Below are 22,382 nucleotides of genomic sequence, written 5' to 3'. Positions count from 1 at the left end.
TTGATGGTAAGCCAAGGTGACGTTTAAATGCTGCAGCACGACGTTTACTTTCATAGTGGAGGGAAAGTTATTTTTCTTGAATTTCTGCATTATTTCATCTATTAATTATGACTTCATGAAGAAAAAAGTGATGCGCCACAGCGGGAGATAAATACATAAATAGATAAAACATGCATAAAATTCCTACTAATGTGGCCACTGCGTGTGAAAAATTAAGGTTTCTGAACTCTCGGAATGTTCTTGACGAGGAGCAGCCTCCGAATTCTGAAATACTAGGTTTTCCGTGAATTCAGGCAATGAAATATGGCAACACCGGCTTTTTTGGGGGGCTTTGAATCCAAAAAAGTTTTTTGAGGAAGGTTTTGACCACCCACGTCCATTTATTGCCAAAAAAGTTAAACTCTGGCGTAAGATGAGTCGCTTTTTTAAGCCATTTTAAATAACGATGAAAAACAGGAAAATTCTTAAAAGTTTTTTTTAACAATGAGCGCAAAGTTTGACATCAACGAAAATTGGCCAAAGTGACTCTCTTACATCCCTAATGAACATACTTGAAGGAATTTTTTGTCCTCCGAAGGGATCGGTATGAAACAGCGCTTTGAATGCCGAAAAACCCGCATTTTTCGCCAAAATCGGCCTTCAGACCCATGTTTAGGCCAGTGATAGACCCCGAAATAGATCGAAAATGACCAAACCATTATGCATTCCGTAAAATATAGACCTTCAATGACCAAAAAATCGCGGAGTTGAGGAATTTCAGGGTGGGCCCAAAAAAGGCCCTTAACGATACCCCTCCTTTCAATAAAAGTCAATCGAGATTGGGTTTCCCATTGTATTCTTTAACGTGCATACACTCTGCATAACTTTGTCTGGTTGAGGGTAGAATTTTCGAAAAAATGTACGCGATAAAGAGAAACTCACCTGAAAAGAAGTTGAAGAAAACTGTGGCCCAGATCGTCCTTTTCGGATTTCCGTCCCGCTATTTGGCATATGCTTTTGAGGATACATTCTTGACCATTAAATCCATGCCTGTAACACATTTATTCCGATTGCAACGTAACCATAGATCAAAGTCGCCTCATAATAAAATGTCATGAGCGGATACTTGATCCTCAGAAACGCGCATACCAAATTAAACAATTTGATGAAACTCTCGAATAAATCAAATAAAATAAAGTAACGGATGCACCGCTTCATCAAAAAAAGTACCCGAAAATTTGAAAAATTCACCGATAAAAAATGAAGTTGATTTTGAGTACATTCTGGATGTAAAAAAAGTGTGCGAGAACTTACAAAATGCTGAATTTACTGCTGCAGCAGTTACGTTAGCAATTTCAAGATTTTTTTTTTTTTTTTTTTTTTTTTTTTTTTTTTTTTTTTTTTTTAAATCTATTCTTGAATTACGCCTACATAGAGTATTAAGTAATTTACATTTTAGAAGTACACTTAAACTAGACTATATATAATTTCAAGATGTAAAGCTTCTTTCCGTAGCGGATAATTCACCATTTCGTGAGTTCTCGCACACTTGTTTTATATCCAGAATGTTTAATCAACTTCAATTTTTTGCGGTGTTGCAGTAACACAAATACAAAAAATATGTAAATTCATATTGGTATATTCTACCGTCTTAAGAATTTCGAATGAGTTTCATTGTTTCAACGGAGGAGCAATCAGGGATGACTCTTTAAAGGAAGTATCAGCTGTTTTTAATTTGAGGAAAAATCGCGAATTGCCAAATTAAAGGGGCAAATCATTATCGATGTCTCACAAGAAACCAGTTCGGGCGAGTCACTTAAGCAGTTGATAGAATGAAAGAACTAAATTGTTCTTACTCGCTAAGAATCCGTGCCAAATCGTCATATAATGCGTCATGCGACAAAGCTCGGGCCTGGTCTACTTCCGGCGTGTACGGGTAAAGCTGTGTGATGTTGAATGGTAAGTCGATGTTAATCAAGACACCCAAATTTGTGGCCGCTTTCCGTTTCGGGATCTCGATTGGGTAGGCCAAAGCGACGGAAAACTGAAACCAATGAAAAATCCAGGTTCATTGCGGGTTAGGGTATGGAGCTGGGAAAAAAAAACATTTATCGGAATCGTTAACGGTTAAAAGGGATTTTTTTCTAAGGGTAAAAACGATGTACGTTCGTTCAAATAGCAGCAAAAGTTTTTGATTTTCTGGGGTTCCTTCTTGAGGGTTATAGGACGATTCGCCCCTCTGAATCGTCCATTGTAAAAATCGGATTACATTTTACCACAAGGAACCACTATCTCTGGCTCTCCCAGCATAAAGTCACGTATGTGCATAGGAAAATCAATAGCATGTATGTTGTTTCTAAAGTGGGCCAGGAAAAGTGGTTCCTTATTGCAAAATGTAATCCAATTTGTATAGTCGACAAAGGGTATTGGTATGACACATGGAGACGTTGTTATTTAAAAAAATGATCATACCAAACCATACGAAGGACCGTCAAGACGGTAAAGTACAGAAATCACTTCAGAGACTTGCGCGCAGCGCAGAAAAGTAGGCGCACCGACAAATGCGTGTTACTTGACGCATGAAGACCTTATTATTTTAAAACTTGCTCATGTTGAACCACGGAAGAGACATATTTTGATCGCTAGTGGCACACATTTGTTCTTTGCCTGTAGCTTTAATCTTTTCAGGCCTCGGGCAACTTTAATCACTGAGGACCTGACTTCAGGTTTCGCCTTACTCTAGTAGCAATGACCTTTAAAAGCAATTTTATCTGTCTTGTCTGAAGCGCATTGTCTTTTGTTTAAGTCTAAATGCATGAGTTCTAATTTTCACTTGATATGATACATTTTAACTTAATATTATCTGTGAACTAAGTTTCTTGTCAACTTAATAAAAATTAATTTCTTTGCCCTGAACTTTAATTTGCCTTGAATTTTACCTCTCGTAAATTTTACTTAAAAGAATACTCAATGAAGGTTTCCTAAAACGAATTATTTGACAATGTTTTCAAGAGTTGTCTTTGCAAAATTTACAAGTTTTATAGAAGCCATTCCAATACTTCTTTGGCCACCCTTAAATTCAGGAACATGCCAGGTACCCTTGACCTCCTTCCTCCGAAGACCTCAGTGAAATTTAAAGACGGTTCCTAAGGTTTCCTTTCCCATTAATTATCAGCGCAATATGACTATTGAAAGGAGGGTTGCTCATACCTGCAAGACGGTTCCAACAGGATACACAGCGCCCCTTTTTTCTCTCGTCTTTCCTTCGTGTAATTTAGCCTCGTCACTGCCCGAACTTATAGGTGCCAAAAACTGACATAGATAAATCAGGAGACCTGCTCGAATCCAAGTGACCATGTTCTTCCTCCTCGACTGCGCCGTTACTCCTACTAACCAAGCTACGCTGCCCTCGAATTTCACTGCAACCCGTTAAGCAAATATGGATCTTCAACGTTGCCACAAAGAACTACTGAATTCATGGTCTGGATAAACCTCTACACCAGTTGATAGAGTTGCATTCCAATAATCAATAATATTGCCGACACTACACCAATAACTGTTCGAATGTAAGTATGAATGGACATATTTTTGCCGAGAGAAATATATTGCACGCAAACCTTATACACCCAAATAGCAATTTTCAACGGGAAAATAGCAATATTTTAAATTTAATTTCGATTTTTTTTTTTTTTTTTTTTTTTTTTTTTTTTTTTTTTTAGGATTTTTGGTAATAAAATCCCTAAGATGATCGCAACATCCAAGCGTTTATCTTCAATCTTGTCGCAATTTTATCTCGATAAAATCGCACTCGAAGAAATTGAAATTTTATCTCAACTTGTCACGATTTTTTGTTCGATAATATTGCGATAAATTGCCGTCGATAAAATCGAGTTAATTGCAAATTTATGCGATGGAATCGCAATTTTTTATCCGGTAATATTCCAATAAATCGACTTCGATAAAATTGCGATAAATTCTCCGATCAAATCGCAACATATCATGATAACTGCTACTTTGGGCACATAGATTGAAGCCTCCATGAAACTCTTGACAAGTATTTTCAAGAACGGATCGTTGGGTTTTAAGCGCAGATCAATGATAAAACCAGCAAAACTCTATCTCGAATCGAACCTTAGCAACTTTCCAGTCTTAATCATTCTTTAATGAACAAGAACCTGTTTCTCTGTTTTTGTAACACATCTAATACAGAAGATTGAAAAATTAGATTCAAAATTATGCATTTCTAAAAATGAAAATAAAATGTTCGTGAAAATTTTTGAACATCAAAATCGAGATAAGTGTTCACCATCGCCGTACGTTTTGTGAAGTCTAAACACGGAGTAAGATACACCGTGCCAAAGACTGTAAGGTAACAAAATAAAATATCAACTTAATTTGGGGTAAGGCTGCAAAAAACAGAGGATAAATAAAAAAACGTGTCAAAATGTTACAATTTCATTATCAACCGGAAAAAATTCTAAAAAATTAAAATGAAAATGAGTCGTCGATTCGCTGTTATTGCTGCTTTTGTGTAAGTAACGCACTTTCTATGGTTTTGCGCTTGGCGCAGTTTCATTGATAATGCAACTATACCTAAGTACATGCGAAATTCCCAACTTCAAATTTTTTTATTTTTTTTTTTTTTTTGGGGGGGGGGGGGCTTTGCGGAAATGATTTTGTCCTGTTTTGGAAACAGTCATTTTAAATAAGCACTGCTGACAACATCGCAAAATACCTGATCATGAAAAGTGCAACTAGGAGGAGCATGCGTGAGACCATTGAGATACTTATTTGACCCAAATACAGGTGATAACTGAAAGTTGTTGTTGAAGAAGCTCACGGTATTAGATCATTTCGCTGGCAACCGTCAAGTTTAAGAAATGCCGAGTGGATTTATTTTTCTAGTGATCTTATTGGCTGTCATTCCTGGACAAATAGTGTCAGAGCTCACCAAACTTCGGATTCGAGAGGGCAGTAAAGTATTCGTGAGTGTACCTCTTATACTTAAACTAAAAAAAACATATCTCCGTGTAACTCTCGATGCTTGACTTTGTTCCTGGGTAAAGTCCTATTGGTTGTTTAAAAGAGAGATTCTACCTCTTACTTCGCACGTAGAACACAGAACAGTGTATCTTTAATCTCCCAACATTAGTTTAAACTATTATTAGACCACGGCCCAAGAGAATTTAATTAATTTTGCGAACAACGAAAAAATGACTCAATATAAGATGTTCATGCATCGAACCTTTTGATTCGTCATGCTCAACAAGTAAATATACTTAGGGGCGCGCCCTTCAATCTAATTTGTGAGCCTCTGATCTAGTTTTTAGCCTATGGGTGCCTAAAGTAAGCACCGGGGCTGCAAGCTAGCATCAAAAAATTTCCAAAATTGTTTTGAAATTTTAAAGAGGCAAAAGAAAAGGAAAGAAATGTGGCACGAATTTGACAAAAAGGGGTCCTCATAAAGTCCTCTGCATGTGCTTGTTCCGCCATCTTTCGCTGCTCAAGATTTCTTGAATTACCTTTATGGAGGACGGACACTTACCGTACTTATGCGGAGCTTGAACTTTTTCTAGTGTATTTTAGTGCATAATGCGTAAGCACACGCCCCATGTTTTTTTCCTTAGGATTTCTGAGGTCTTATTAAATACAGTTTTAAGGACTCAGTTCCCTCCAAAATAGCTAAATGGGTTGAAAAAGGTCGAAGAAAAGTGCTTTATTTTAAAATTCTCCGGAGGAAAATCAGGAATTTTGGCCACCACTTATAAACGATCCGGCACAATTTAATCAACTAATGTTTCTTAGGCATTAAGACCATTATTTTACACATAATCTGACGATCAGTTGTGATAAAGCGTCGCAAATACCCACCCGTACTAGGTTTCCCAGACCACCTTACCACCCGCACTGAAAAAAAAAATTCTCGGCGTCTTTACCAAGGTCCGATGGTACCTTTACCATCTCACTTTTTTTTACCAATTATTGGTAATTTTACCAAGACAGACTGGTAAGTTTACCTAAAAACCGGTATTTTTACTGTTTTTTTCAGGTAAGAATACCACTTTTATTGGTAATTAATTCCCAGTAACTTTGCCATTTTATCTCGGTAATCCCACCACAGTCGATAAGAAATATTGGCGTTTTTACCAAAGTCCAGTAAAATTACCAAGAAAGTTCAATAATTTTACCGAGATTTCTCGGTAAAATTACCAATTCTGTAAATGGTAATTTTACCAAGAAAAAACTGGGATCAAATAGAACCCTGAATTCTTGGTAATTTTACCCTCTTCTAACAATAAGTAAAAACACCGAGATTTTTGTTTCAGTGCGTGTCAGGCTTTTTTCTCGGTTATTTAGGTCGGTTGATGATTAGGATCGGGAGGTTAAATAGAAGGAGACCCAAGGGAGACTGAAGGATTTCAAAACCATAAAAGTCCGATTCCTGGAGTCCACTGTCTATTCAACTTCCACGTCCCTAACAACATCCGACCGGTAATCCAGGATTGCGCAAAAGGTTTAAGAAAATATATGAGGATTGCGCGAAAAAGGCAGAAGGATTGCGCGAATAGAAACCTTAACATCTGCTACAGGAATGCGCGAATTTGAAATGAAGTTAATTTAAGATAGGAGTTTGGCAAAACAGGAAAAATTTGTATAATAAACACATTTTTATGTTAACGCTAGTTTAGGTTAGTTGACAAGTCATCTATGTCTTATACCTTCTGATGATAAATGAAGTGAAAAGATTGAAGAAAGGTCGTGGGTATAACGAACTTCCCTAACTTTTCTCGGCAAAAAATATTTAATACGAAACGAGGCAACGTTGGAATGCTCAAACGGCGTCGAAACACAGCATGGCCTTTAAAGCTCTATTATTCGATGCCGCGACTATTCTAACGCGAGTTCGAATAATCGTGCCAAACACAGTGCGGCCAGCGTTAAACTAATATTAGCGCCTGCAAGACTGCAGGAATACTTCACGCATTGCGCCAAACGGTGCGGTCGGCGTACCGCCCATATTAGCGCCTACAAGACTGCATGAATACTTCTCGCATTGCGCCAAACGCAGTGCAGTCGGTCATTTGGCGTGAAACGCATATTAGCGCCTACACGACTGTATGCTCTATTGCCTAAACAAGCTTTGAACTTGAGCTATAAAACTTTCACCGGAGGATTATCTTGTTAAAAGGTTTCGCTTGGAACGGATTTTTAAGAAATCTCCGCGCTCCCAAAAAAGGCACTTTTTGACGCACAGGCTTTTCATCTGTGATTTTCATACGTTATTTCTTTCCTTTTTTCCCTTTGAATGATTTGCACAGATGCGAGTGACGTTGAAATTGAATACGATTCCCTCCACGAGGATATTTGCCTCCGCAATCGGCTATAGAGTTAATTGGGACATTTTACCAGTGAAAAAGAAGAAGAAGAAAGCCACTCGGAAGGAATATTTGCTGCCATACGCTCAGCATGTTCATCTGAGGAAAAGAGACGTTCATGCAACTATATCAAACATCCTCAACAGGTTTGTTAAAAAACTTACACTTTGAAAAAACTAATAAATGAATAAATTAAAATATGGACCCATGTGTGTATGCATACATCTGTAAAATTTGACCGCGTTCAGCAGAAAGGAACCAAGCCACATCCGTTATTGCCAAATTTAACTGGACAATCTAATTTTTTACAAGAGAACGTTCGTTCGGATTCCTTTAAAAATTTTACAGAATTTGCTTTGTAACATGCAGCAAATTCACTGAAATTCATACAAAAATACGCAAAACCGTTTTCATGGAAAAAATTAATTTGCCCGATGAAATTTCGCAATAGCTGATGTGGCTTTGTTCCTTACTGCGATCCAAATATCCGCTTCCGCGTATATTACGTCGAGTGAGCTGGGCTATTCTGCCTGTGCTAAGGAAAAACGCCGTAACTTTCAGGCGTTGTCAAATTTCCTTTGACAAATTTCGGATTATCGGGAAAATTTTTGCCTATTTTTCTTCCTATTTTTTGGATAATTTTGTTCAAAATTCCACCTAAAGTTCCTGAAAATTTCAAGGAATATGGTTCATAACTTTCCTCAAAAATATACATTTTTTCGAAGGAAATTTGTCAACTCTCGGATGTTTATACGGCGTTTTTCCTTAGCACGGCAGTATTGGGCATGCAACTTGGTATACTTTCACGACTGCCCTATAAGTTCTGAGCATATAGCTTTCCTTCTCCCAGTGTTTGCAGCATTTGCACTTTTGAGCGTGAAGGCTTGATTATCTATAAGGACTTTCAACTTTATAACCTTTATTACTAGCCAAGCCACCGCGGAAGTGTTTTAATTTTTGCAACTTGTTCATGTATTATCCGGTGATTACCCCTCCCCCCCTCCTTACCTTTTTGTACGAGATGGTTTTCGCGAATGCCTCCAAGTTTTGCCCTCTTCATTGTCATGCTTTATTTTTTATTACGCAGGCACGGCTTCAATGGGAGCTCTTGTGTTTTAAGAGCAAGCTGTGAATCATCACTATTCAATCCGTATGACGTAAAGACGCAACTTTTTTCAATTTTATTTCCGTAAGTATTCACAGATGCGTATGTTATATTGGAAAGATTTTTTTTTTTTTATATATATCAATGTCCCTCTAGGTGGAAGTCAGGGCTGGATTTACCAATTTTTCGCCGTAGGTTGCCTATATTTTGCCGCCCCTTCTTATCCGTTTTGAAACATCAATATAAGAACCATCAAATGGATGTGCCGGAGGGCGCATTTTTTCTGAAAGCCCTGCCCAAGTGCCCATCCTGGTAAAAATTGACAGTAAAATCTGTGTTCCAAAATACCATAGACCTACGGCCGGCTGTAAGATTTCCAATAGCTTCTATAGCCGGTTACACAATTTCTTATAGCCTTTTATAGCCGATGGCGATTATGCAACAGCCAAGCGATAAAGTGTATACCAAGCGTTACTAATTACGGATGCTAGGACTTGATGAGTTTTTGGAATACTGCTCTCTTTTTGGGCCGTAGTATCTTGATTTATTTTGCGAGGAAAGCTCCGTACTTTTGATGGATGCCTGCCATTCCTAATATATTAGAGCGCCTTCAGTTTCGTATGATACTGTGCAGTACCTCTGGTGTGAAATAGTTGCTTCAAGCGCCGTGCATGGCACGCCGCGGTCCGGCAGGCGGGCAGCCAGCGCTAAACGCGCATTGGCGCCTACAAACCTAACAAGGATACTTCACGCGTTGCGCAATGCGTGAAGTATCCCTGTTAGGTTTGTAGGCGCCAGTGCGTCGCCGCTCCGCTTTGTGATAGGCTCTAATATTTAATCTGGCCGAGTCAGCGTTATTCAACTCATGATTTTGAAATGTTTGCACATCCTGTATGGATTAATCTCGTTTTAATTGATGAAAAAGTATGTATTATAGGAAAATATAACGTGTGTTGTGTAAATATTAAGGTGGTTCCGTATCAAACTTAATGATTTCCAAAGCACACGAATTCCTACACAATTTCATATAGCCTTTTATAATCGATGACGAAGAAGCAACAGCCAGGCGATAAAGTGTAAAGCCCAGCGACAGGAACTATAGACCGGCTGCATAATTTTTTATCGCTTCGTATAGCCCGGCCGTATGATTTTCTCCGCATTCAACAGCCAGCTATATGATTTTCTGTAGCCCTCTTCAGCCGGCTATAAGAATTCATATGGTATTTTGAAACGCAGCTCTTATCGCCAATTTTTACCAGGGCACACTAGCTTAAGCTCACGAAAGTTAAGTTCCGTAAACCTTTCTCTGTGTGAACAAGGTTGCTTTCTCTCCTAACTCAAATAATTCAAGCTGCAAACCGATAATAATACCGATAATAATCTTGTACTACCGAAAGACGACAAAATCAGATATTACTTATACAGTCGGGAAGTGAGAGATTTTGCCGCCTTTACTAGTTTGTCATTTTTTTTCTGAGTCCAAATCTTTTTTCATATCTACATATGTTTAAAAAAATTTCAAAATTTGCGTATCCCCTAAATTTGACACCATTGGCGATGACCTATGTGCTCCCATCCCCTTAATTCGGCCCTGGCGAAAGAGAGACTCTATATTATACCTATTGGATTGAATTAAGTACATACGTACTTCCATTTACATAATTGCAGATACCTATGGATTTTGAAAACTTCCATGAGAAAGAACGTCTTCAATATATATAATTATACTAATAATCATATGACTTATGAGCAGAGACATGGAGACTGTATTTGAATGAAAACTTTTCTGCGTACACCCACACCCACACCCTACACTCTCTCCTCCTGGAAGAAGGGGGTGGGTGTAAAATAACATAATAATGGTATTATACTTTATTTTTAATAATGTCAAATATAAAACATTCCGTAAATCCGTATTTACAATTTTTCACATTCAAGAGACTAGTTTCAACAGGTTCGCTTGGTATCATATCATGGAGGCGTTTAATTTATGTATTTAATCATTTATTTTCTTATAGGCCAATTCAGAGGAATTCTTGTGATCAGCCATTTGATGACTGCCCGCTGTCCTTGCTGCATATCCTTACGCATGGCAATAATTGATCAATACAAATCACAATACTTACTCGTTTCACAATCTCAAGAGGATGACAAACAAGCCATCGAGTGGCAGCTGTATCTTTTGGATTTTTTTAATGTTTCCTCGCTGCTGATAAATTGAGAAATAGGTTTCTTGAGAAGAAATACCCGCCATTTTTGCTGACAAAAACGTTGGTCGCAGTGTATTCAAGTGTCATTCATCATATATTTACAGCTGCACTTATTTTTATTTTAATGAACAAATTGGGATAAAAAATTGGTGGAAAATGCGTCTGCGGACCTGCGCGCCTGTAAACTTTCCCCGCAAAATTGAATTTCGCGCCAACGATGATGATAAGAATCTAGATGAGTGCCGTAATCATCAACAACCGATGACTAACAACCATAACAAAAATACTTGTCAATCGTCCGTGTTTTTTCATAATTTCATTAGCAAGATGTAAGTTTTCAAGTTCTTTTTTTCATAAATCAATCATTATATATCTTTGTTCAAGTTTGCGATCATCTTCTCCTTTCTTTTATAAATTTCTCGAGTGAATTTCCTCCAACTTCGTGGTTTGTATCTGCAAACTGTGTTGTGTTAAACCCCAAGGTGTTGTCAGTAAGTTGGTGTCATGAATTGATTTGTCTACTTATCAGCTACCACCCACTTTTTTTTAGCTTCGTGGAGATAAATTGCACTTAATTGCACAACATTTACTTTCACATTTGTAATATCATTTTCGAAACTATTGGCAACTGAATCAGCCGAGTAATTGTCAGGTAGCATCAGAATTGTGAACCGAGATTTACACTTTTCGCTTCGGTGAGAGTCCATACCAAGAAAATTTACGCACTTTTAGAGTGCGACAGAAGATCGTATGCCTTAAATTTAGCATTGGAAGTAAAGTGAAGAATCAAGGAGGGAGATCTTCTCTGATGCATTCTGGAAGTGTGTGAACTTATTTGGTGTGGCCACTTAACGCTTATTTTTCCACGGTACGAAGATACCTTTGAGATAATCAACTTCTTTGGAGTTCTTTGTAAGCCAATAGTAAATGAGGTTTATAATCATGCCCATGAAGTGACAATTTTCCAATCAGTTGGATTTGTAAACATTGTCACCTTAATCCATTCCGACAAGAAATATGGTATATACATTCAGTGAGAAATGTAGATTTTTATCAGCTACATTTTAACCAGCTAGTTGTCTATTTGTTTAACAATTGCTCAGTTGAAAGAAATTGAGACATCACAAGTCTGAGGTGCAATCTCAATGATGCTCTCGTTCATTTCCCCATTGCAGCAGCTGTCTGTTCATTGTCTGAATTGTAGAAATCCTAACCTTCACTAAGAATTCGACCACTGATTAAGCTCATATTTAAAATGAGTTTAGGTTTAAAATCCTTGTATCAACACCACTTCCTTACGAAACTACAATTTAGTTTCACTTGGTTCAGCTTCAAAACATTTGATAGACTGGAAGTAGATCTCTGCCTTAAGAGTATGACAAAACTATGTAGTTAAATCAAAAGAAGGTACAGCCATAAAAACTTCATCATTTGATTTTTTATCGATTCATTATGTTCTTTTTGGCAGTAGGTAATTTTTATTCTAGTTTTAGTCTGATTATCATCAAAATTTGATCATATAGGTTCTCTGTTTCTTTCTTTTTGGTAAATTTTACACTGTGTGCTATTTTGGTACAACCATTATTGCTGATCTTTCAAAGATGATTTGAAATCTAGAAGTACCTGTTTCACTGTCATGTTTGTGATGCTTTGAAGAAAAGTTTATGTACTATATTCTGTTTGTATAGTGATTATTTTTGGTCATTATCTTCAATCGAGTAATATAAAGTAATCATTTTGTATGTTTCAACATTTAGGAGTCACTTGGTTTTTGATCAGCTTTGCATCTAGATAAAGTGAGCACCTTTCTTCTTTTTCTGGTTTACATCATAAGTTAAAAAGATGGATAGTGGTAACTATGGACCGTCTTCGTACAACAGCACGGGATATGGTAGAGAAAAAGACTTCCAGAAGGTTGCTCATACCATCGGAACTAATATCCAGAAAATCTCCCAAAATGGTAAGCACTTGAACCCCCTAATCATTTCGCAACTAGCTTTGTTATCATGAAAGTAAAAATCTTGTAGTCTTGCAAGTTCCGGAAAGAATACCTCAACTAATGTTACCGATTGTTTTCTTTTTCCAGTATCCTCCATGAAAAAAATGGTGAGTCAGCTGGGGACTCCACAAGATTCTGCTAATTCCAGGCAGAAACTGTAAGTATCTAATTTGTTAATTCATTAGTCTTAGCTCTCTTTATAATCAAAGCCATTTTTTATCTCGTGTCGAAGGATGCTTTTTATTGTTAACTCAGAACAGATTGTAAATTCAATATTTACACCAGAAAACAAATCAGAGAAATGCATGGTATTATGTAATGAATGATTCCATCACTAAAACAATGACTCTTTGCTATACTTAATTGAAGAATTTAATTACAGAAAAAGTAAGTACCTAAGACAAAAAACTGAAGACAAGAAAATATCAATCAATGATTCAAACTGACCCCAATTTGTTGGAATGTATTAAGATCAGTAAAACTTTTATGAACCAAGCAAATCAACCACGTCTCGCCTTACACCGTGAAAATCAGTTGTTTTAAATAGATGTCTGTATTCTTAAAGGTGAAATGATCACTAAACAATGGGCCTCTTGCAAACTTTTGTTAGAGCAAAAATAAGAGATGTTCCTTATAGATAATGTTTCAAAAATTAAGATGAGCGCATCGGCAAACTCTAAAATGCACTCCTAATTTCACTATCTGCGCAAGAAATTTGCGTTTTTTTAAGATTCCCGCTTCAAAAAGGATATTACAGCACAGGTGAACATTTTAGGATTTGTTCCATTCAATCCCTGCTCAACATGGCTGACGCTTCCGCACGCAAGTTGAGGAGAGCAGGAAGTCAATCAACACGGATATCTAACAACGCGAGGAAAGTGTGAATGTAAACTCGCCGATTGTTATCAGGTGGTTAGAATTATTGTCCCATCACATGTGTTTTGGCGGATTGATGTTGGCTATGTTGAATATTGTGTAATATCCTTGTGAGCAGGGGTTAGATGGAATGACTCCTCTAACGAAATGTTCACCTGTGCCATGGTATCGTTTTTGAAGCGGAAAGCTTGAAAAAAACGCAAATTTCTAGAGCAAATTGTGAAGTAAGGAGTGCATTTCAGAGTTTGCCGATGCGCTCATTGTGATTTTTGAGACACTTTCTACGAGTAGCAACTCTTATTTTTGCTTTAGCAAAAGTTTGCAACAGGTCCATTATAGTAATGGGATTATCAGAAATGAATCTAGCTCATCAGAAAAGGTTGCTGGACCATTTAATGTTTATTTATTCGATTTTTCAGCCATCAAATTCAACATTACACGCAGCAGCTGGTCAAAGATACAAGTGAGAATATCAAAGAACTTGCTGATATCCCAATTCCACCTCTTGAGCAGGTCAGTCAATTTCTGTCATCACTCCGAGCTCTTTTAATATGATTTTATAAATATCACTTAAGCTGTGCAAAAAGGTGCAAGTAGTACTCATGAGCTGATAATAGAAATACGATCTTTAAATTCAGCATTTTGATTTAAATGGATTCAACATCAATTAGCCTAACTGCGTTTCTCGTTGCCTGAGTGTCCTCTCAAGTTTTATCTTCTTAACAGAGAACTAAGCAACCTAATGCCTTGAAACTTCCTGTACATTTCCCTGGCTAATGAAGAATGCTTTCACAAAATTTCAAGTCAAAAGAATGATTACTTTTCTGTTAAAGAAGTAAAACATGTAAGAAATTAGGCAACATTCGATATGATTCAGCCAATCCCTATTTGGGTGGATTTAATTCATGTCTCGTAATTTTGATAACTCTCTACTGAGTTTCAAAATTTTTAACCGCTCAGAAATTTCTACTCCTAGTTTGCATTCCTTGTTTTTCAATAACCCAACCGGCCACTGCCAAAAATAATGTTATAAAAACGTTACAAGAACATTGGTACAACATAGATTTTTTTAGTGATATTGTGACAACCTTCTCGCAACCACTTTCTTTTGGGCAGGAAATCTGTACACATCAGTATTGCCCTTTGCACACGTTGCAAGTTTTAAGTTGAAAGTGGGGGTTATCGATGAGGGTTTTTGCAACATATTTCACAATCATCGATGAGCGATGCACCGATGACCCCCACTTTCGGTAAAACACTTGCAATGTTTGAAAAGGGCATATTTCTTCCCTCCATACCTAGAATTAAAACTATAATTGCCTCTCTTTACCACTATTTTCTTCCTCCCTGCACATCTCTTTCACATTTTTGTGGAACTCATTTCAGAGACAATGCAAAATGCAAAAGGACAGGCTCTTTGATGAATTCACAACTGTATTGAATGCTTTTCGAGAGACTCAGAAAAAGACCTTGCAAAAAGAGAGTGAGGAATTAAAGAAAGGAAGAGCAGATTCTGTGTCCATCAAAATTCCAGGACCGCCATCCAATGATGATCCTTTCAGAGGTTAGTTTTTGCTTAACAACAAGTATGTATTGCCTCTCATCCTTTTCTAATCATTATTGTTTATAAGCAATTCATGTATTGTTGTGCACTTACATATCTCTTTTATAAGGGAATAAATTTTCATTTCTTTCCTTAAATTTCCTATGCTTTTTTACTGCAATTTTGTAAGTTTATCTGAATGCTAATAAAAGTATTATTTGAAGAAAGGTTAGTTTTGTGTATCATAGGTAAATGATGAACATGGGTCCTGAAAGTGCTGCATCATGCATGTCAAGGGTAAACTGTAATCAGTTTGCGACACTGCAGCTCCCCTGTCATGATTTATTTTTCGAATAGAAAAATACACAATTTTGTGTCTTAAAAACTTCTTTGATTTTCTTCTCGGTTTGAAAAATACTTGGCGAAAATTTCATGCAATAGTGATGGTACGTTCTCGTATGATAAAATAAAATAGGAGTGGAGATTTTGAAACACTGCAAACAAGATTTTGCGTTATTGCAGTTTCACTATCGATTTGCCACTGTGGTCATTGAGTTCTTTTTACCTGTTTTCAATCTGAAGTTTTTAAAAGTGATAAAAATGCACTAGATACACTTTAGAACAACATCTTTTATAATGGATACCTTAAAGGCAATGTTAAAAGATTACTTGTTTATAAGCATTTTTGCTCAGATTTTTCTCAGTTTCTTTTTTAGGCCTGCCATATCTTTCCTCTCTATATAAAATTTGATTTTGTTGAATTACTTGGCCTTTTACAATTTTATAAAAATATTGCTTCTCTTTGCAGAGAGTAGACATTCCAATCTTATAGAGCTTCGAGACTCAAATAGTGAGCGAATGCAAGCTCAGAGGCAACTGGAAATAGACGAAGAGGAACTTCGTATGCAGATTGAGCAAGAGAAAGCTATTAGACAATTAGAGGTAAGTTTCCTCATTCATACCTTCCCATTGGCTTTCACTCTAGTTATCTGGTTGGAGTTGAAGTTATGCAGGAGATAAACATCCCTCGTTTTAAAAGAAGTTTGGACAGGAGCTCTTTTGAATTGTGCCGTAAAAGACAGGAATTGAAAACTAAACATTCAAGCTCTAATTACATATTGCATTTAAATCCAAAGCCACCATTCTATTTGCTTAATGAGGATTAAAAATTCAGGTATTTTTCCTCAAAATAAATCTAGTATTTATTTCAGGTCATCATCTACAAGATTGCTGGTGAGTGCATCCAACTTTGATGTTGGTAATCCTTTGAAAACCACCATCATAAATTTTCAAAAAAAAATTTGTTAAGATCTCAATTCTATAAAAACAGTCTCGCTAATTGTTTTCATTATTTCCTCCATCAAGCTTTTGGTGAAGTATGCACATCTTGAGTAAATTCCGAAGCAAAGTCCCATGTTACATAATTCTCTTCTCCACTGTATAAATGTGAAGTTTTACTTTTATTTTACATCTAAGTTTATCATTAAGTATTTCTAATGCAACCACCGGAGCTTAGCACCCCTCCCTTTCCAGTTCATTGTACTTCTAATTTTTTATCTACTTCTTTATTTATTTATTTTTTATTTTTATTTTTTCTGGCTTTGATTTTCCTTCAATATAATGTTGGCCCAGCACTATTCTACCTTCTTGTTCTTTTTCTTAGATGCCAATGCAATGGGCCTGTTGCATGCAAGAGGTACAGCCGTGCGAATAGACTTTTTAGCGGTTAAATGACACGAAAATTACGATGGTCACATTAAAAAAGTCTGAAATACACTCCTTCTTGTGCAATTTGTGTTGTTAGGAGCGCGCTTTTTCAAATTTCCCGCGTCTGGGGGCAGTTTTCTGACGGAAACAATTAACGGCAACTCGCGGCTATTTCCGGTCAACTAAAACTGACAACATAACCTAAAAATCAGAGCTCGTGACATCGTGAAATGAAATGTAGAAGGATTGCGTTGGATATTTAAAAGTTGATCGATTTGGTTACCGCATAAAGCGTATATGGACCACTATAGGAGATCACGTTGGGTTTGTAAACAAACTGAAGGAAAAAATAACAACAACAACAACGACTCGGCATCTTCCGGAAATCACCGAGCCCGCCGTTTGCTCGTTTCCGGTGATTAGAAAACTGCCCCCAGACGCGGGAAATTTGAAAAAGCGCGTTCCTAACAACGCAAATTGCACAGTAAGGAGTGTATTTCAGCCTTTTTTAATGTGACCATCGTAATTTTCGTGTCATTTAACCTCTATAAAGTCTATTCGCGCGGCTGTATCTCTTGCATGCAACAGGCCCATTGTTGTTGCCAAAGATTATTTTTCATTCGACCCACTGGCTAAAATTGTCGAGGAGTTAAAATGAGGAATTGGAAACTTGTTCATTTATTTCCTCTTTTTTTCAGGGTGAAATAAGTGATGCAAATCAGATCTTCAAAGAACTGGCTGTGTTAGTGCATAGTCAAGGTGAGATTGTAGATAGTATAGAAGCCCACGTGGAAAACACGGGTATAAATGTGCAGCAAGGTGCCAACCATCTTCGAGAAGCTAGTAGACTATCGGTGAGTGATTATCGCATTCTTTTTCCTCCCAGATACAAAAAAATTGATCTTTAAAATTCCTGAGGTCAAACTTATTCTTGATTAGAAATACCATGCCCATTTTATTTGTGAACTTGATGATGAAAAATTCAGCAGCACTTCAAAACAAATAGTTGAACTCACTTCTCCTTCATTCAGTTGTGAGATTCAACTATGTTTTTATGAATTTTCAACTATCCAGCGTTTGCACTATGCAACTTGGGCTGCTGTTACAATTCATCGGATGATCAAGTTATTAGCAAGACTATTCTACTCAGTTAAGTTATTCCCGCAGATGAATTTTGGAGGTACACTACGCAGTGAGGTAGAACTTGCTGTTTGCAATGTATTTCTTATTGGAGCAGCCAATGTGACATTACACTGGATGCAGCCTCATTAAGGCCGAATGGGAAAGTGGATTTCAAAAAGATGCACCATGACTGACTTGTGTGGATTGGTCTTGGATATTATTGTTCATGATTAAATGTAATCTCTAGGGCATCAATTAATTTTTAACTTAATGATTTTGTTTCAGAATAAACTCCGGAGACAGAAGTGTCTGTGCTACAGTATAATTGGTACTTTTACATTTGTCATGATTTTAGTCTTCATCCTCTGGAGTCGAGATTAGTTGCCTAAACCTTTTCAGAAGTCAATAATGAAATTTTCTACAGCCGATCATGGTTCACTTGTGTTTTTAGTTTATTATTGTAAACTCTAACTTACTTGTGTCATTATTTTCACTTAATCCTTCAGAGCTTACGAGATTCACTGCCAAACGGCAACAATCTTTGTATGAGTCAAATTTTGTGCTTTTGTACTTGCTGATCACTTGCTCTGCAAATTGCACTCACCAAATTGAGGTCACGCAAGTGGGGAAAGTTTTTACTTTTCCCCAGTATAGTCTGATGACTTGAAAAACTTTCCTTTTGTTGATGTTAGATAGCATTTGCACTTTCAATTGATATAAGTGGTTGTTAGCACAGGTAATGAAAATATTTTTTGAAAGCTGAAGGATTTTGGTTATTGTGGTGTAAGTGTTACACCCTGTTATTGTGATTGCCTCTCCTCTGGAATGGACAACAGGAAATCGGCTCATTTTGCGAATGGGCTGTTGACAAATTTTCATCTTAAAACATGCAAAAATTGACAAAAAATATCGACTGATGTTGGATATTAGAGAAAAATTGTTGGTGTAAGCATGAATCATTTTTTATCGCCTTTTTTGTGGAATGGACCAAAAATTGGCCATTTTGCAGAATGACCAATCACCATAATGAGGTGTAACATAAGCACTCTTTGGCAGATGTGTAAGAAGAGCCTACTCTTTCCAATTTCCTCAGAAAATCCTTCAAGACTCTCCTATCTCTCTTGAGCAGTATCATTACTTCTCTCTTTTCCAAAAAACTTTTCAGTCATCCCTGTACTGTACTATAGTTTGTGCAAATGAATTAGGAACTATTTTTTCGGACATTAGCTCAGACTTTGTGAATGACAACATGTAAAGATGGTATGATGTGTGTCTGTATTTTACCAATACATCTGTTCTTAATCAAAGATCGATAGCTAAGTTTTAGAAAAATGCGTATCTTGATTGCAACGTTTAAAAATCTCTGATTATTGTTTTAATTTCTTCAAGCAAAACTTATAAAAATATTTCCTTGCAATTTACTATGATGTTTTTAGACTGAGTGAGGATAATACATAGAGAATGTTAGGCAGAACTTTTTGTGTGTTACTCTTCAAAAAAATAAAACGTGAGTACAAATTTACAACGGCGCCATCTGAAATACGCATTTTTCGATTTTAGCCATTGTTACGTTTTTCAATGGTACTGTCAGCTAAATCTAAAATCAGTGTGAAAATTAATCAGTATTGAAATTTGAAAAAAAATTTCGTGTCAATTTTCTTCAGTCAATGGGCAAAAAGACTGGTTAACAAAGCGACAGATCAAATGGCAAACCAATAGTTTCATGCCGCGATAGGCTCGGTTTGGGTTTAACAGATAATTAGGTCTTTCAGGTAATTATCATTCATGGTGTGGAAAGTAGCAGTGGTTTCCATCACTGAAATATTTGAAAAATCCTGATGTATTACTTTTCAAGCCTCATTCTGGATGTACAAGGATAATGTATGATATTAAAGCTTATTCATGGTCTTGATTTGTCGCATGCAGAAAAATATCAATAATAGAATGTAAAAAGAAGGTACCTAAGCATATTATCCTATCCTATTTTAGATTCTTGCCCCTCTTAAGATTCCTGAAATATCAATCAAAATTCTAAAAATAGTTTCCTTTTATTCAATGTTGATTCTGCAAGCCTTTTAATAGGTCTGTAGGCAAGGTATGAATGAAAGCAATGTGCAGGACGTTCTCTCTTCAAAATTTTACAAGGAAAATAAATTTTCTGACAGAAACCCTCAGAATGAACTCATAAACAAGTTGTAAATAACTTTTGAGGTGCATCTTGCATGTGTTGAATACAATGGAAAAAGGTTAAAGATACAAACAAAATATAAAATAACCCTACGAATTCCAATTTTGCGTGTTATGACATAGGTACATTTTTAACCTTTTTCTTTTAAGATATAAATATTTTTTATTAACTCCGGTTAAATGGCTAGAATACAAAGTACATTATTGTACAATCTAACTTCCATGGTATTTATAATGGAAATACTTGTCAAAATCTCGTTCAGGAGTTAATTTCCAAACTTCCAATTGTCATTGTTTTCCACCTAAGATTCTGAAGAGAAACATGTGACGAGTTTTTCTGTCTCATACCTTGTCTACAGGTCCATCGATAGTTTTAATGATTTTTTTTGTCTTGCTGAGAAGATTTTAAGGGAAACACCAGTGGTGTCTCACTCTCGAGTTCATTTATTTTACCAATGGTTTTTAACATTTTAATTATTTTTTGTTCTTACACATGTTTGTTATTTCATTTTAAAAGTATTATTTTAAAAAATCTTTGAAACAATCAACTCTCATTTACCTTTAAGTATCACTGAGCAGAGAGCAGGTGAATTTCTACTTAATAGAGTTTCTATAAATTGGGTAATGCAATCTAGAAGAGGAGGATATTCAGTGTTACTCTCAACTTCTGTCCTAAGTCAGTCCTTATCATCAAAATAATGCATTTGTTAGTAGGTACATATTTATCATCATTGGAGTGCTCTGATGAAAGAGAGGCAATTCCGTCCCAGCTGAACTGAACAATAAAAAATCATAAGTATCCTTCCAAGGACTCAGAAAACTAAGGTTTAGGTCAAGATATGCAATTATGCTACCAAATGTGAAGAAGGGAAAAAAATTAGAAAACCTTGTTATTCTATGTGTAAGATGTAGAACAGCGCTACAAGGCAGTAAACAAGGGTGAGAAAGATCAAACGAACTCAAAATTTTTCAGGCAAGTATGCAGCCATCATCAATCTGACGAAAATAAACTAACTCACATTAACCTACTATTAACATTGGTTCGTTTTATTTTTCCTGGGGTTAATAATAGCTGCATAACTGGCTGAAGCGCTTCGGGCTCTTTTCACCTTTTTGAGCCTTATTCTCCGCATTTTAGCATTATTTTTCATCTCTAGTATGTGTCATGGGCTGCTCGTGGTTTTCTTTGTCCTTATTACATCTATACTATGTCTTTAGATCAGCTTTTATAGATTAAATATACCATTCTTTCATCAAAATTAAAGATCGGCATTTTTGTACGACTCTTTTGTCCTTTCCATTTACATATGATTTCAATTGGTATGTTCAAGTCGCATTTAGCCGATGATGGTTAATTTTTTGTGCTTATCAAGTGTCGGTGCTACATCTTTAGCTACGATGAGCATTCAAGAATGTTTCAGTGAAATATTGTGTTTTAGATCCTCACACAGAAAATAGTCTCAATTTTATTCCTCGGTGAAACTTTACTGTTGGGTACCCTGGTTGTGCCCTAATTCAGTCTTATTTCACTATTTATTACAGGTTCTTTAGTGCAGGCTAGTATTATTTGTATCCGTTTGAATTTTTATTATTTTTATTTTAAATATACATATTATATATTTCAGTTAAATTTCGACTGTCTTCTTAATTTCAACCCCCCCCCCCCCTTCCCAATACAAGGCAAGAAAAAAATCATCAAAAAAATGTAAAATAAAAATTCACGATCAAGCTTGATATGTAATTTAATGTAAAATTCGAAACAAAGGGAAATTTAAAATTTCCATGTTTGCATCTAAATAATGAGATCATTAAACATAGATATTAAGAGAGGAACAAAAATTGAAAAGCATGCATTCAAGGGTTTGAACTCTGCATCACAAAAAAATGCACTTCTCTAGATTTTAAGTTCATAAATAGGAGTGTGTCAGAGCATTAGCACTTTCAATATTTCTGATAAAATATTTAAAATGCTATTAATTCAATGTAGCAAGGAGGAAAAATGAAACATCAGTAATAAAGCACACTGGTCATGAATTGAAGTTTTGAGAATTAACATTTATTGAAAACAAGGAAAGTTTGGATTAAAGAGAAGAAATGCATGAATAAGAAGAGGCTCTATGGATATTGTTTGTTGGTTTCTGAGAAAAGTATTAATTCTATGAAATGACCAATATGAAACTAGAAAAATACGTACCTACCATAACTATAGTTTTACAAAATTTCCTCTATAAGTTCAATGTTTAAGATATTGTTCATGAAATACTTAAAGAATAAACTC

At 36.1% G+C, this 22,382-nt stretch overlaps 3 protein-coding genes across 4 annotated transcripts; 2 read left to right on the top strand and 1 right to left on the bottom strand.

Annotated features, from left to right (window-relative positions):
* Nucleotides 1-223: 223 nt before the first annotated feature.
* Nucleotides 224-3,336, bottom strand: LOC109039544 (uncharacterized). The gene is made up of 3 exons (XM_019055043.2): nucleotides 3,190-3,336; nucleotides 1,836-2,023; nucleotides 224-1,029 (listed from the first exon to the last, which is right to left on the bottom strand). Exons 1-3 carry the CDS (start codon nucleotides 3,334-3,336, stop codon nucleotides 918-920), a joined length of 447 nt encoding a protein of 148 aa, XP_018910588.2. The 3' UTR covers nucleotides 224-917.
* LOC140223848 (uncharacterized) lies at nucleotides 3,220-10,667 on the top strand. The gene is made up of 5 exons (XM_072296040.1): nucleotides 3,220-3,545; nucleotides 4,786-4,964; nucleotides 7,299-7,501; nucleotides 8,443-8,544; nucleotides 10,479-10,667. Exons 2-5 carry the CDS (start codon nucleotides 4,860-4,862, stop codon nucleotides 10,561-10,563), a joined length of 495 nt encoding a protein of 164 aa, XP_072152141.1. The 5' UTR covers nucleotides 3,220-3,545; nucleotides 4,786-4,859; the 3' UTR covers nucleotides 10,564-10,667.
* Nucleotides 10,668-10,837: 170 nt separating this feature from the next.
* Nucleotides 10,838-21,734, top strand: Syx7 (syntaxin 7). Of its 2 annotated transcripts, none has more exons than XM_019055132.2 (8): nucleotides 10,838-10,999; nucleotides 12,428-12,630; nucleotides 12,757-12,826; nucleotides 13,965-14,058; nucleotides 14,932-15,109; nucleotides 15,897-16,030; nucleotides 17,494-17,649; nucleotides 18,203-21,734. In XM_019055132.2, the coding sequence occupies exons 2-8, from the start codon at nucleotides 12,513-12,515 to the stop codon at nucleotides 18,296-18,298; spliced, it is 846 nt and encodes a 281-aa protein (XP_018910677.1). In that variant the 5' UTR covers nucleotides 10,838-10,999; nucleotides 12,428-12,512; the 3' UTR covers nucleotides 18,299-21,734. The 2 variants fall into 2 exon arrangements, with proteins under 2 accessions (XP_018910677.1, XP_018910678.1); XM_019055133.2 differs by lacking the exon at nucleotides 10,838-10,999 and adding an exon at nucleotides 11,006-11,161.
* Nucleotides 21,735-22,382: the final 648 nt, after the last annotated feature.

This window comes from Bemisia tabaci, chromosome 2, assembly GCF_918797505.1.
Source record: "Bemisia tabaci chromosome 2, PGI_BMITA_v3".
Lineage (NCBI taxonomy): Eukaryota > Metazoa > Arthropoda > Insecta > Hemiptera > Aleyrodidae > Bemisia > Bemisia tabaci.
The sequence above is the reverse complement of the archived record's forward strand: the minus strand, read 5'-3'. Positions and strand labels throughout refer to the sequence as shown.